This window comes from Pituophis catenifer, unplaced genomic scaffold (genome assembly GCF_029215685.1).
Source record: "Pituophis catenifer annectens isolate HBS135680 unplaced genomic scaffold, rPitCat1.0.hap2 SCAF_3, whole genome shotgun sequence".
In the NCBI taxonomy this organism is placed as follows: Eukaryota; Metazoa; Chordata; class Lepidosauria; order Squamata; family Colubridae; genus Pituophis; species Pituophis catenifer.
In genome coordinates, this window is record NW_027256883.1 from 12,109,627 (window position 1) to 12,123,334 (window position 13,708).

Here is a 13,708-nt window from a genome sequence, read left to right on the forward strand (position 1 = left end):
TTCCTTCTTTCTTTTCCTTTCCTTTCCTTCTTTCCTTTCCTTTCCTTTTCTTCCCCCTTCCCTCTTCTCATCTCCATTTCTTCCTTCTCCTTTCCTTCCCCTCTTTTCATTCCTTTCCTTTCCTTCTTTCCTTCTTTCCTTTCCTTTCCTTTCCTTCCCTTCCCTTCCCTTCCCTTCCCTTCCCTTCCCTTCCCTTCCCTTCCCTTCCCTTCCCCTTCCCCTTCCCCTTCCCTTCCCTTCCTTGTGCCCTTGAGTCATTGTTGACTCCTGAAGACCGCCTGGACTAGTCCCTAAAGCCTTCTTAACTCACGGTCTCCTGGTTTTTAGCCCGATGCCTTAATCCAGTGTTTTCCAAACCTGGATAAATTATCCCAAACTGGGTAAAACTACTTTATAAATCCAAGTGCTATTGCTATTTTCTTTGTGTAATTAAGTGGATGGATGGATGGATGGATGGCCTGCTCCAAACCAAGGAAGGCCCACCATCTCTGGAAAATTGATATCATCCTGTTGTGAAGAATCTTCTACTCACTCAGAATCGGCTTCACTATAATTTAAGGCTCGACTTCCAGTCCTCTAGGATGATTGAGGTGTTGGTCATCTTTTATGTCAACTCAATTTCAGGTACCAGACCAAGTAAATATGGTCAAGTTTACTCAGGGCTTAAACATACCCAGTTTGTTCTTTTCTTTCTTTCTTTCTTTCTTTCTTTCTTTCTTTCTTTCTTTCTTTCTTTCTTTCTTTCTTTCTTTCTTTCTTTCTTTTTCTTTCTTTTTCTTTCTTTCTTTTTTCTTCCTTCCTTCCTTCCTCTCTCTCACCCCCCTCCTTCTTCTCTCCTCTCTCCCTCTCACCCCTCTCCATCTCTCCCTCTCTCTATCCCCCTCACCCCCTTCCGTCCCTCCCTCCCTCTTCTCTCCACTCTCCTCTCTCTCACCCCCTCTGTCTCCCCCTCTCTCTCACCCCCCTCCATCCCTCCCTCCCTCCCCCCTCTCTCTCCCCCCTCTGTCCCTCTCTACCTCTCCCTCCCCCTCACCCCCCTCCGTCCCTCCCTCTTCTCTCCACTCTCCTCTCTCTCTCCCTCCTCTCTCCCCCCTCTCTCTCATCCCCCTCTGTCCCTCTCTACCTCTCTCTCCCCCTCACCCCCCTCCGTCCCTCCCTCTCTCCCTCACCCCCCTCCCTCCCTCCCTTCCTCCCTCCCTCCTCCCTCCTCTCTCTGCCTTGAGCTGAACCGGTTCCAACTCGGATCGACTTTTTTTGTTCTTCTTCTTTTTTTTTTTTTAAAATCCTCCTCCTGCCCACTAAAACTCCACAAACGTCCCTTCTGCAGCTTCCCCAAAAGCCAAGAGACCAAGTTTGCGCATCTGCGCGTTCGGGCAAACTCCTGGCCGGGGGGGGGGGGTTGGGGGAAAGCCTCGGAGCCGGAGTTTTTTTTTTTTTTTTTTTTGGCCAGCAAGCAGGTGTGGGGCGCGCGCGATGGGGCAGGTGTGAAGGGACCCCCGCGGGCAAGCCGTCGCTTCTTCGCTGGGGGAGAGGAGCGGCGGGGAGGGGAGAGGAGGGGAGGGGAGGGGAGGGGGGGAGAGAAGGAGGCTGGTACTTCTTTAAGTGGGCGCCCAGGGGAGCCGAGAGCCTGACGTCACCGGGCCATCAGCTGACCGCGCTGGGTTCTGCCCTTCCCAAGCGAAAGAGGCGGCTGGGGCGAGGAGAAGCCCGGCCGAATCGTTCCTTTCGCCGGCTCGGATTTCGACCAATCCGGCCGTTCGTTCCGGGCTGCAGGAACCGAAGCAAGCAAGCCGAGCTCGGCCGGCAGACGCGGAGCCCGGAGCTCGCAGCAACTTTAACGAGCGGGGGGAAAAAAGGAGGGGGGGGGCTCGTTTCGGCAAAGTCCTGCCCCAGGAGAGGCAAGTGTTCCGGCGACGAAGCTGCCTCGGTTTCGGGGCCCGTCCCGACCGTCGGTCGGTCGGTCGGTCGGTCTTTGCGTCCGAGGCTTCCCCCTCCGTGGAAAAGGCAGCCCGGCGCCTGGTGGGGGGAAAAGGAAGCTTGCGTGGCGGCTGTGGCGCGCGTGACCGGGGGAGCCGGCTGGTCCACCCGCGGCGTGGGAGCGCCAAGAGGACGGCGGGCGGCGGGTTGCAGAAGCCAGTGATGCATCCCGCCGCCGCCGTCGCCGCCGCCGGTGGCTCTCCGGCTGCGGAGCAAACGGCCGAGTAGCCCGGAGTGGATCCATCCAACCCCCCCCACTCCCCTTCGACTCTGCATTTCACCCACCCACCCACCCATCCACCGACCCCCCGGGCCATGCCTCGCTTCAAGATCTCCCGCAAGAAAAGGAAAAGTCCTCGTTTCCTGCCCGTCTGGTACCGCTGCAGCCTTGGGGGGCGGCGATCGCGGCAGGGCTGTCGGGACGCCCGTCCAGTGATGATGGTGATGATGATGATGATGATGATCCGGCCCTGAGAGAGTCAAGCCTCGTCGTTGTTGGGCCGCCTGCCTTGAAGCTGCTTCGCCCGCTCCCGTGGCTGGAAAGGCGCCGAAGCCTCCGCGATCCTCGTGCCGGGCTCCGTTGGCTTTCCTCCAGTCGCCGCCCGTCCAGTCCGTCCGTCCGTCCCTCCTTTCCCCTTGCTGGACCGATGTCGCCGCTTTTCAGCAGCCGCTCGGACAACGGCCCAGATCTCCCGCAGTTACGGCCGCCTTCAACCTTCCCAGCTGCGCCTGTATAGCCTCGGAGATCGCCGCTGTTTCTCCTGGCCCACCTGTCCTTCGAAACTTCCAGCCCTGGAAAAGTTGCGCTGCGCTCTCTTTAATCTCCCCCCCGCCCCCCCGCGTGGGTTTATAACAAAAAAAAAAAAATACTCTTCCACCGCCTGTCTGGGGGATTGCGCTTTCTCTTTTCCTTGGATTCCGTCTAAGGCTTGCAAGGAACTTCAGGAACTTCAAAGGATGGGAAAGCCTCCTGCCTGAAACTTGGAAGGCTGCCAAGAAAAACAAGGAGGGGGCCGGGGAGGCGGTGGTGGCTCCTCAAGAATGTAGGATGGGAGCTTCCAAACTGGCTTCTTTGGGGATCTGCCCCTCCCCACCATCTCAAAGGCGCCCAGGTGTTTGTGGTTTTCCTTTACTTTGGGTGTAGGGCTCCATGGAAGCTACCAGCCGGGACTTGGGGGCCTGTGGCTCCGATTCCACTTAACCAGCCTTCCTGCCCTACTCTTCATCCTGCCCAGCTGACCTGGAAGCCGGAGGGGATGCAGTTGGCGAAGCCCTGCCTTGCTGCCAAGGTATATCCAGTGCCAACGAAGGCATGGGGAGGACCCTGTCTTCTGCCGGCCGCTGACTGACCTTTGATCCCCCTGCCAAAGAGGTGGGGGGGACGGGGAAAAAAAGAACCCAGCTGCCTTTCAATGTGACGGGACCTTCCTCCTCCTGCTCCGACCTCCCACCCAATGATGGAGCTGTCCGAGGTACGTTGTTTGAGCGACAGCGATGAGTTGTACACCATCAACCAGACGCCCCCTAGCGGCGGTGCCCGCTCCCAACGCCTGCTGTGGCAGACTGCCGTGCGCCACATCACCGAGCAGCGTTTCATCCAAGAACACTGCAGTGGCAAAGCCCTCGGTTCCGAAGAGTCCTGCTGCCCCAACCACAGCCACCCTTCCCGGCGTCAGTCCGCGGGCAAGAGCCTCAGTGGCCACAACAACGGGGGCACCAAAGTCTTCCCCGAGCGCAGCAGCAGCAGTGGAGATCTGGGCTTCCTGCACCTGGATTGTGCTCCCAGCAACTCCGATTTCTTCCTGAACTGGGGCTACACTTACCGGGGTGTGATCTTCCCCACTTTACGCAACTCCTTCAAGTCTCGGGACTTGGAGCGCCTCTACCAACGCTACTTCCTGGGCCAGAGGCGGAAGTCAGAAGTGGTGGTGAACATCTTGGATGTGCTCACCAAGCTGACTCTCCTGTTGCTCCACCTGACTTTGGCCTCGGCCCCCATGGACCCCCTCAAGGGCATTCTGCTGGGCTTCTTCACGGGCATCGAAGTGGTCATCTGTGCCTTAGTGGTGGTCAGGAAGGACACGACCTCTTACACCTACCTGCAGTACAGCGGTGTGGTCACCTGGGTGGCGATGGCCACCCAAATCTTGGCTGCGGGCTTGGGTTGTGGTCTCCTCGGCGACGGCATTGGCTACGTGCTCTTCACTCTCTTTGCTACCTACAGCATGCTCCCTCTGCCCCTCACCTGGGCTATTTTGGCTGGCTTAGTTACCTCCCTCCTGCAGCTCATCATGCAGACCTTCATCCCTAGACAGGTGGTGATTTCCATCAATCAGGTATTTCTTATGGATTCTTCTTCTTTCTCGCCCCTCCTCCCCCCCCAAACTGGGCAAGTTGGTTCACAGGGTTAATAGTTGGAAGCAGTGGCAGATCATTGCTCGAGCAAACCTAACTAGGACACAATGTGGCATCTCCAGCCTAAGATGTGTAGGACTCTGAGATCTTTGTCTGTCGTTATGGTAGAGAGAGGAACACAGCACCCTTTACAAAAGCAAGTGGGGTTAATAGCGCTACTTACTCAAAGGGAAAGAGACTTTTTAGGATAGTCTCCTTCCCGAGTCTCATTTATCCTAAGTTGATCCTTTCCTGCTATCATGGGAGTTGAAGTCCAGCCACTACAGGGAGCATCAGAACGGAGGGCGAAGCCACAAAACATATTGGTGTCCCGGTCTTCTTTTACGGACGGCCGAAGAAAATTTACACAAGGTCATCCCAAGTTGGGCTTCCTTGCTTCTGGGTTGCCAGATCATTGCGGAGAAATATCCTGTAGATTCCCAGCTAGAGCACAGGATTCCTACACCAAATGAAGCTGCTTTAATCTGGGCACCCAGATGCAGTGGGTCTCTGAGTCAACCCTATGCTCCCCCCCCCTCAAAATAGTCTTCAATGCCACCAAGGCCAGGAAGGGGATCTGCTAATCGCATCGGAATGTGTACAGATCCCGACTTTTAGAACGAAGAGAAATTGTTTTGGTGTCCCCGGATAATGTCACATAATTCCCTCTCCTCTGAGTTCTCATTCAGTACTGCATTGGGTCCCTAGTATTTGATCAATTATTCAGCAGAGTTCATCAAGCGGAAGAAGAGCTGTTTTGAGAGTAGCTTTATATATAGAGAGAGAGAGTTGGAAGGGACCTTGGAGGTAATCTAGTCCAACCCCCTGCTCACGCAGGAGACCTGTACTAGGGATTCGAACCACCGAACTGCCGACCTTTCTGATCGACAAGCTCAGTGTCTTAGTCACTTGAGCCACCTAGTCAAGACTCTTCCCCAGGCGCTGCCATGTGTTTGTCAGTTCCCCTCTAACTGTCTGGTACTTCAACACCCATGTTGTTTTGCTGGGGCTAAGATTAGGCATTATGGGACTTGAACACATTTAGAATGTCCCAGGCTGGGACAAGTTGGGATGTAGGATTTCTGCCTTTATAACAATCTTCTTATACTTCCCAATTTTTGTTGTCTGACTGCTGTGTTTTGTTAGCTGGGATCACTGGCCAGTTGTTGTTGTTATTTACTTTATTCATTAAACATGAAACTCACTCAACTGAACATTCAAAAATGCATCACAAATACCATTGACTGGTGCTGATGGTTGATACGGGTTGCTGCCAGCATCCTAGGTATCAACCAAGTACCTTCTTAAGATGTACAATGTTCCAAATAGCGCAGTTTTTTGCAGTTCCGCTGGTGTTATTGCAGGAAGCTGCAATTTGTTGATGTATCTTATAAAATTCTTGGACATGGTACCAAGTGCCCCAATGACAATGGGTCTCACTCTTACATGTTTCATCCATAGCTGTGTAGTTTCGATGGCCAGGTTGCGATATTTCATGATTTTTTCCAGTTGTTGTTGTTATTATTATTATTATTTTTTGGAGTGAGATGTCATGCAAGTTCAAACTTGTGCGTATTTATCTGTCGTATCCGTAGGACTTTCCCATCGGTATCCCAGCTGTTTAGTTCTGATGTTTATCAAATGACAGCTTGAATGTAGTCAGGTGGCCCAAGATATCTGCTAAATCTGTGGCTGAGGCCTTCGGGATTATATCAATTCTCATCTGTCCGTTAAATCAGGCTAGTTGAATTCAGCGTTGTTCTGCTGTTGTTCAGGTTCCTGTTCCAAAAGCTCTGAAACCCTATTTAATATGAATCAAATAGAGCTCAGTACAACCAGTTTGGCTGGTGGTCTGATTCTCAGTTGTGATTCATTTCGGGGGAAATAGGTAGACCATCGTTCAGCCATTTATTTGGTAAATTGGTAATTCAGAGATAAATTACGCTGAGACTTTGTGGTTTGGTTTCTGGGAACTAAAAAAAAAAAAGGACTGGGAACTAAAACAATGCAATTATTAAAAATTTGACTTCCAGAAGGCATGGTGAATTTGTTTATCGATTTAGCTGTTTATTTTATGCAGATGCTTATTCCAGGAAAGAACGAATACTCAGATTGAAAACTTCCTACAGGTTACCATCTTGTGACAGAATTCAATATAATTTGCTGCAACAATATCCAGTCCAAATGTAAGAAAGCTCTATACTAGCTTAGAAATTGGTTTGGCCAGGAGGATTAAAGGTCGGACTGACACGTATTAATGGCATCCACACACAATCTTTCAATGGGTCAGTAAATGATTTAACAGGTGCATTTTATAAGGAAGGGGAAAGCTATCATTTCAGATTTATTTCCTATTCCAAAACAATTCCTTCCAGAAAAGAAGTTTCTCCCGGGGCAAACTAGAGCAGGAGGAAAACAGAATGTTCTGGAAAAGAACAGAATATTCTGCCCTTGAAACTTCTGAGTTTTGCACGCACCTATTGCATAATAGGGTAAGCTGGGTTAGTTTAAAGTGTGGATATTTTATTTTATTGTGGTTTAGTCTGTTATGCAATCCCACTTGACCTACTTAATTTATGGCTCAACATATGATGTTACAAACCCAGAAGAAGAGATGAATTGAGTAACTCAGCTTAGTATTTGATGGTGAAGTGGTAAGAATTCCTTACACTTTCCTTACACAAAATGTATACACTTTGTGGCTTGGGAAATACACTGGATTCTTGTAGCAGCAAGGTTCCCAACTTTTTCAGCTGGCTCATTAACCACTTAGAACAGTGATGGCTAACCTTTTTGCCATCGCCTGCCAGGAGCGAGGGGAGTGCAGGGGGGGGTTGCGTGTGCATGTGCCCATACCCAAAATTCTATATGTCCCACCCCCGTGCATGCGTGTGTGACACACACACACCGCTCCCCCTGCTCCTGGCACACAATGGTCTGGTGGGCCCAGTAGGCTTGTTTTTCTCTCTCCCCAGGCTCCAGAGCCTTTCTAGGAGTCTGGGGAGGGCAAAAACAGCCTTCCCCACCACTCCCGGAGGCCCTCTGGAGGCGAGAAATGGCCCATTTGCCAACTTCTGGTCCCACCTAGAAAGGCTCTAAAGCCTGGGGAGAAAGAAAAATGGGCCTTCCCCACCCACCCGCCCCCTGAGGCCCTCTGGAGGCAGGAAACAGCATGTTTCCCTACTTCTGGTGGGCCCAGAAGGCCTGAAAATCAGCTGGTCAGCATGCACATGCATGCCAGAGCTGAGCTTGCGTGCCCACCAATATGGCTACGTGTGCCACCTGTGGCACGTGTGCCATACGTTTGCCATCATGGACCTAGAAGTTTGTGAGCTGGGAAAAAAAAAAACATGGATGCAGATGCTTGACAGGTCTAAAATCTTCATTTATTTCTTAAATTTGTATGCTCCCCTCCGCCATTTTGCTTAGAGACAACTCTAGGCGGCTTACTGTAGGAGAAGAAGTGAAGGAACCTGGGGGGGGGGGATGGAATTAAAAAATAGATCCGCTTAGAATCCCTATGTAGTCCTTTTTAAGTCCGTTTTAATATTAATATTAAATTTTAGTTATTACTATTATTTTAACGTTTTCTTGTGTGGCTTTTATTCGGTTGTAAGCGTAGGAGAGTAGCAATATCTGAGGGTGGAGTTAAAAGAGGGATAAGCCTAGAATCCCTACATAGCCACAAGGGGACTCAGCTTGATGCTGCGTAGGGATTCAAGGCTGATCCCTCTTTTTAACTCCATCCCCAGATATTGCCACTCTTTCTCCTACACTTACAGCCAAATAAAAAGCCATGCAAGAAAACATTAGGTTAATATTAATATTAAAACTGACTTAAAAATGAACAAAGGTGGCAAGGAAGAGAGCCAAATACACATGAGGAAAGGGTGGGTGGCGGATTTTACCTCTGTTCATTAACCACCTTCAGTTGTCAGAATCTGGCTTTTGAGCCCTTTTGGAAGGCCAAAAGATGGGTGCAAATCTCACCTTGGGGGGAGGGGCACGATGTTCCAGAGGTTGGGAGCCAGGGCAGAAAAGGCTCTTTTGCTGGACCTCAAAACTAAGTCTTTAGCTGAAGTCTTCAATTAGTTTCATCAGTGAGTGACATCCAGTGTTACATGATGGGCACGTGCTGGCTTTAGTAAGGTCTCACACCCTCTGGACAAAATTTTGGAGGTATACAAAGATAACTGTGTACACACACACACACACACACACACAGAGAGAGAGAGAGAGAGAGAGAGAGAGAGAGAGAGAGAGAACCGTGTGACAACTCTGTCAATGTTGTTAGTTGCGAAGTCATGTCCGACCCATCGTGACCCCATGGACAACGTTCTTCCAAGCCTTCCTGTCCTCTACCATCCTCTGGAGTCCATTTAAGCTCACACCGACTGTTTCAGTGACTCCATCCAGCCACCTCATTCTTTGTTGTCCCGTTCTTCTTTTGCCCTCAATCGTTCCCAGCATGAGGCTCTTCTCCAGTGAGTCCTTCCTTCTCATTAGGTGGCCAAAGTATTTAAGTTTCCTCTTCAGGAAGTGGCCTTCTAAAGAGCAGTCAGGGTTGATCTCCTCTAGGACTGACCGATTGGATCACCTTGCAGTCCAAGGGACTTGCAGGAGTCTTCTCCAGCACCAGAATGCAAAGGCCTCAATTCTTTGGCACTCAGCCTTCCTTATGGTCCAACTTCCACAGCCTTACATTGCAACTGGAAAAACTATAGCCTTGATCATACACACTTTTGTTGGCAGGGTGAACTCTGTCAATAGGAGAGATTAATGCAGTCCAAGTGAGCTGCAAGGGAAGATCTTTTAGAACAGGGATCTCCAACCTTGGCAACTTCAAGACTTGTGGACTTCAACTCCCAGAATCCTTCAGCCAGCTTTGCTGGGAGTTGAGTCCACAGGTATTAAAGTTGCCAAGGTTGGAGACCCCTGTTTTAGGAAGTGCCTTCTAACACTGCACGACGTGTCACACCCTTCCTTGTGCTTTTTCTTCCCCGGCCCAAGCTTTTTAAAATGCTCTCTAAAATTGGGTTAAAGTCCTGAAACATTTTAATCTTCCTAGTTTATTGCAGCCAGGGAACATACAGCTCTCAGTCACTTTGCTCTTTGGTTGAATGAGTTTTATTTCTGTTCTGTTCCACTGCTGGGCTTTTAGAGCGATGCTGTGATCGGATTGTGATTTGACTAGATTTCTGTATTTTTTTAAAAAACAAACAAACCTGCTTTCATTTGTTTGTCACAGGGAAACTTGGTGATGGGATGGGAAATAAGTGGAAAACAGAAATCAGTAATCTCTATCAGGAATTGGCTAAGAAACCTATTTCCAGGTTGAAGCGAAAGAACATTCCTATTTGCAAACTCTGCATATGCCAGGTTCCCCTTAAAGTAGGTAACCGGTTTTGTATATATATATTTAATATAATATAATATAATATATTACATAAACATATATATATATATATTCTTTAGTTTAGGGCAAGCCTGGGAAACTTGAAGAGGGAAAGAGATCACATTAAGGAATTAGAATATATTAGAATAGAATTCTTTATTGGCCAAGTGTGATTGGACACACAAGGAATTTGTCTTTGGTGCATATGCTCTCAGTGTACATAAAAGAAAAGATACATTCGTCAAGAATCATAAGGTACAACACTTAATGATAGTCACAGGGAACAAATAAGCAATCGAATCATATTGGGAAACAGTCAATATAAATCGTAAGGATACCAGCAAGAAGGTTACAGTCATTCAGTCATAAGGGGGAAGAGATAGGGTGATAGGAACGATGAGAAGATTAATAGTAATGCAGACTTAATAACTAGTTTGACAGTGTTGAGGGAATTATTTGTTTAGCAGAGTGATGGCGTTCGGGAAAAAACTGTCCTTGTGTCTAGTTGTTCTGGTGTGCAGTGCTCTATAGCGCCGTTTTGAGGGTAGGAGTTGAAACAATTTATGTCCAGGATGTGAGGGGTCTGTAAATATTTTCACAGCCCTCTTTTTGACTTGTGCAGTTTACAGGTCCTCAGTGGAAGGCAGGTTGGTAGCCATTGCTTTTTCTGCAGTTCTAATTATCTGTTGAAGTCTGTGTCTATCTTGTTGGGTTGCAGAACCAAACCAGACAGTTACAGAGGTGCAGATGACAGACTCAATAATTAAAGATTTTAAATTAAAAATTCAAAATCTTTGTGGGCTGCAGATTAAGACTGAGCACATCCGTCACCTGTTTGGTGGGTAGCAGAGCAGGGACACGAGTGAAGGTAGGGGTGGTGGCAGTGAGGCCTGGAGGTCTTCTGGGGATGGCAGTGGTGTCGGTGAATTTATTGGCTTTTCTGCACAGGTTATGCAAGATTGCTTTGTGGGCCATGTGTTGGCCAGGCCTGGCCGAGGCCAACAAGGAATTCTTCAACAATTGTATGAAGAAAGAAAAGCCTCTTCTAGGATGAGCAACTAAGATGATCAAAGGCCTGGAGACTAAAACATATGAAGAACGGTTGCAGGATTTGGGCTTGGCTAGTCTAGAGAAAAAAAGGACTGTGCGGGACATGATAGCAGTATTCCAGTATTTGAGGGGCTGCCACAAAGAAGAAGGGGTGAAATTATTCTCCAAAGCTCCAGAGGGCAGGACAAGAAACAATGGATGGAAACTAATTAAAGAGAGAAGCAAGTTGGAATTAAGGTGACACTTCCTAAGAGTGAGGACAATTGTGGAGCAGATTGCTTTCAAAATTTGTGGGTGCTTAAAAATTGGAAGTTTTTAAGAAGAGACTGGACAGCCAGTTCTCTGAAGTAGTATAGAGCAATGGTTCTCAACCTGTGGGTCACGACCCCTTTGGGGGTCGAATGACCCTTTCACAGGGATCACATATTTTCAATGGTTTTAGGAATAATTTTATGGTTGGGGGTCACCAGAACATGAGGAACTGTATTAAAGGGTCGCGGCATTAGGAAGGTTGAGAACCACTGGTATAGAGTGTCCTGCTGGAGTAGGGGGCTGGACTAGAAGACCTCCAAGGTCCCTTCCTCCTCTTCTATTTTTATTTTTATTTATGTTCCTATTCCTATTCCTATTCCTATTCTATTCTATTCTATTCTATTCTATTCTATTCTATTCTATTCTATTCTATTCTATTCTATTCTATTCTATTCTATTCTATTCTATTCTATTCTTTTCTATTCTTTTCTATTCTTTTCTATTCCATTCCATTCCATTCCATTCCATTCCATTCCATTCCATTCTACCCTACCCTACCCTACCCTACCCTACCCTACCCTACCCTACCCTACCCTACCCTACTCTACTCTACTCTACTCTACTCTACTCTACTCTACTCTACTCTACTCTACTCTATCCTATTCCATCCCATCTCATGCCATCCCATCCAGGGGTGAAATCCAGCAGGTTCTGACAGGTTCTGGAGAACCAGTAGCAGAAATTTTGAGTAGTTCGGAGAACCAGCAGTCTGGCTGGTCCCAGACTGGGGTGGGAACAGAGATTTTGCAATATCTTTCCCCCAGGAGTGTGGAGAGAATGGGGATTTTGCAGTATCCTTCCCCTGGAGTGGGGTGGGAATGGAGATTTTGCAATATCCTTCCCCTGCCATGTCCACCAAGTCACACCCACCAAGCCACGCCCACAGAACCGGTAGTAAAAAAAATTGGATTTCACCACTGATCCCATCCCATCCCATCCCATCCTATGCCATGTGGATGTAGTTAGTGTATCTAGTGTCACCAAAGGATGAAAAGAGGAACTAGCTCAATTCATCAATGAAGATCTATGGAGAGTCTCAATCATCCAGGTCATGGTTCTCCCAAAGCTGCTTTTCCAAAAGGCAACTGGACTTTCTTGTTTGTTTGTTTGTTTGTTTTTCCTTTGAAAATGTCTTGCTTCTCATCCAAGAAGCTGAACTGAAGAATGGATGATGAAGTGAAACATTTTCAAAGAAACAAAAAAAATCAAGGAAGTCCGGTTGCCTTTTGGAAAAAGCACCTTTGGGTTCACAAATGAGGCCACTCTTTTTCAGGTTACTGTGATACTGCCTCAACATCCTCTTTCTCGTGATGTATGAGCAATCCGTATTTATCTTCCGTTGTGGTCCATAAAGGTGGTCAGTGATGGTCAGTTGTCCAATGACCAGTCACAAGAGTGGATAAGCTAATGGCCATAGATCGGACTTCCTCAGTCTGGTGCTTTGGAAGTTGTGCCAAAGGCTGCATAGCAGGGGTGAAATGCTCCCTGTTCGGACCGGATCGCCCGATCTGGTAGCAATGACGGTGGGTGGTTCAGAGAACCGGTAGCAAAAATCCCTGCGCCCCACCCCATGCCCAGCTGAGCCGCCTGATCATCAGAGGCTTTTTTTTTTTACTTTTAAAAGCATTTTTCTACAACCTCTTCCGACTAAAAAATGCTTTTAAAAGTAAAAAAAAAAAGCCTCTGATGATCGCGTGGCTCAGCTGGGATCGTCAGAAGCTTTTCAAAGCATTTTTTTTTTGGCAACCTCTTGGCTGAAGAGGTGGTAAAAAAAATGCTTTGAAAAGTCTCTGGCGATCCCAGCTGAGTTGCCTGATCGGCAGAGAGGCTTTTCAAAGCATTAGAGAAAATGCTTTGAAAAGTTAAAAAAAAAAAAGTTGGCCACGCCCACCTAGTCACATTACCCCCCCACCAAGCCATGCCCACAGAACTGGTAGTGACAAATTTTACATTTCACCCCTGCTGCATAGCCATTTATTATGCACCACAGTGTTGAGAGCAGGGGTGAAATCTATTTATCTTCCTTACTGGTTTGGAAACGCACATGCCGGAAGTCACATGCGTGCCCACACCTTCCGCGCATGTGCAGAAGATTCAAACACATTACTTCCTGGTTAAAACCAGGAAGTAATGACACCCGGGCAGCGATCACTACCAGATTGCCGAACCAAAGGGAAAAATCGCTACCGGATCAGGCGATTGATCCGGTCCGATCCGGGAGCATTTCACCCCTGGTTGAGAGGGAGTCTGTCGTTTGATACACTTTCGTACTGGATTGTTGGGAAGCGATTATCCACCTGCCTAACCTTGGTCTGCTAAAGAGCAGCTGGGTTCATCAACATGCTGGCCTAGATTGAAGTTTGAGTTGGGGAAATTGTATTCAACATATTATGTGAAACCGAACCATTGCCGTAAACTAGCCATCATGTGTAGTCAAGATTTGTGGGGTTTTGTTGTTAAGGTTCAAGGTATTGTGGGAATCAGCTATTCCCAGCTTTTGTCATCGGCTCTCCTGTGCTAGAAATATTATAGATAGATTTTCTCCATGAAATAAATTAAACAAACAAACAAACAAACACA

The 13,708-nt window shown here is 48.1% G+C and overlaps 1 protein-coding gene across 1 annotated transcript in view; it reads left to right on the plus strand.

Moving 5' to 3' along the window:
• Positions 1–3,434: 3,434 nt before the first annotated feature.
• ADCY8 (adenylate cyclase 8) overlaps positions 3,435–13,708 on the plus strand; it is a 164,787-nt gene continuing 154,513 nt past the window's right edge. The window contains exon 1 of the mRNA XM_070942014.1: positions 3,435–4,313. Coding sequence (XP_070798115.1) covers positions 3,435–4,313 — 879 coding nt within the window. The remainder of the gene's footprint in view (positions 4,314–13,708) is intronic.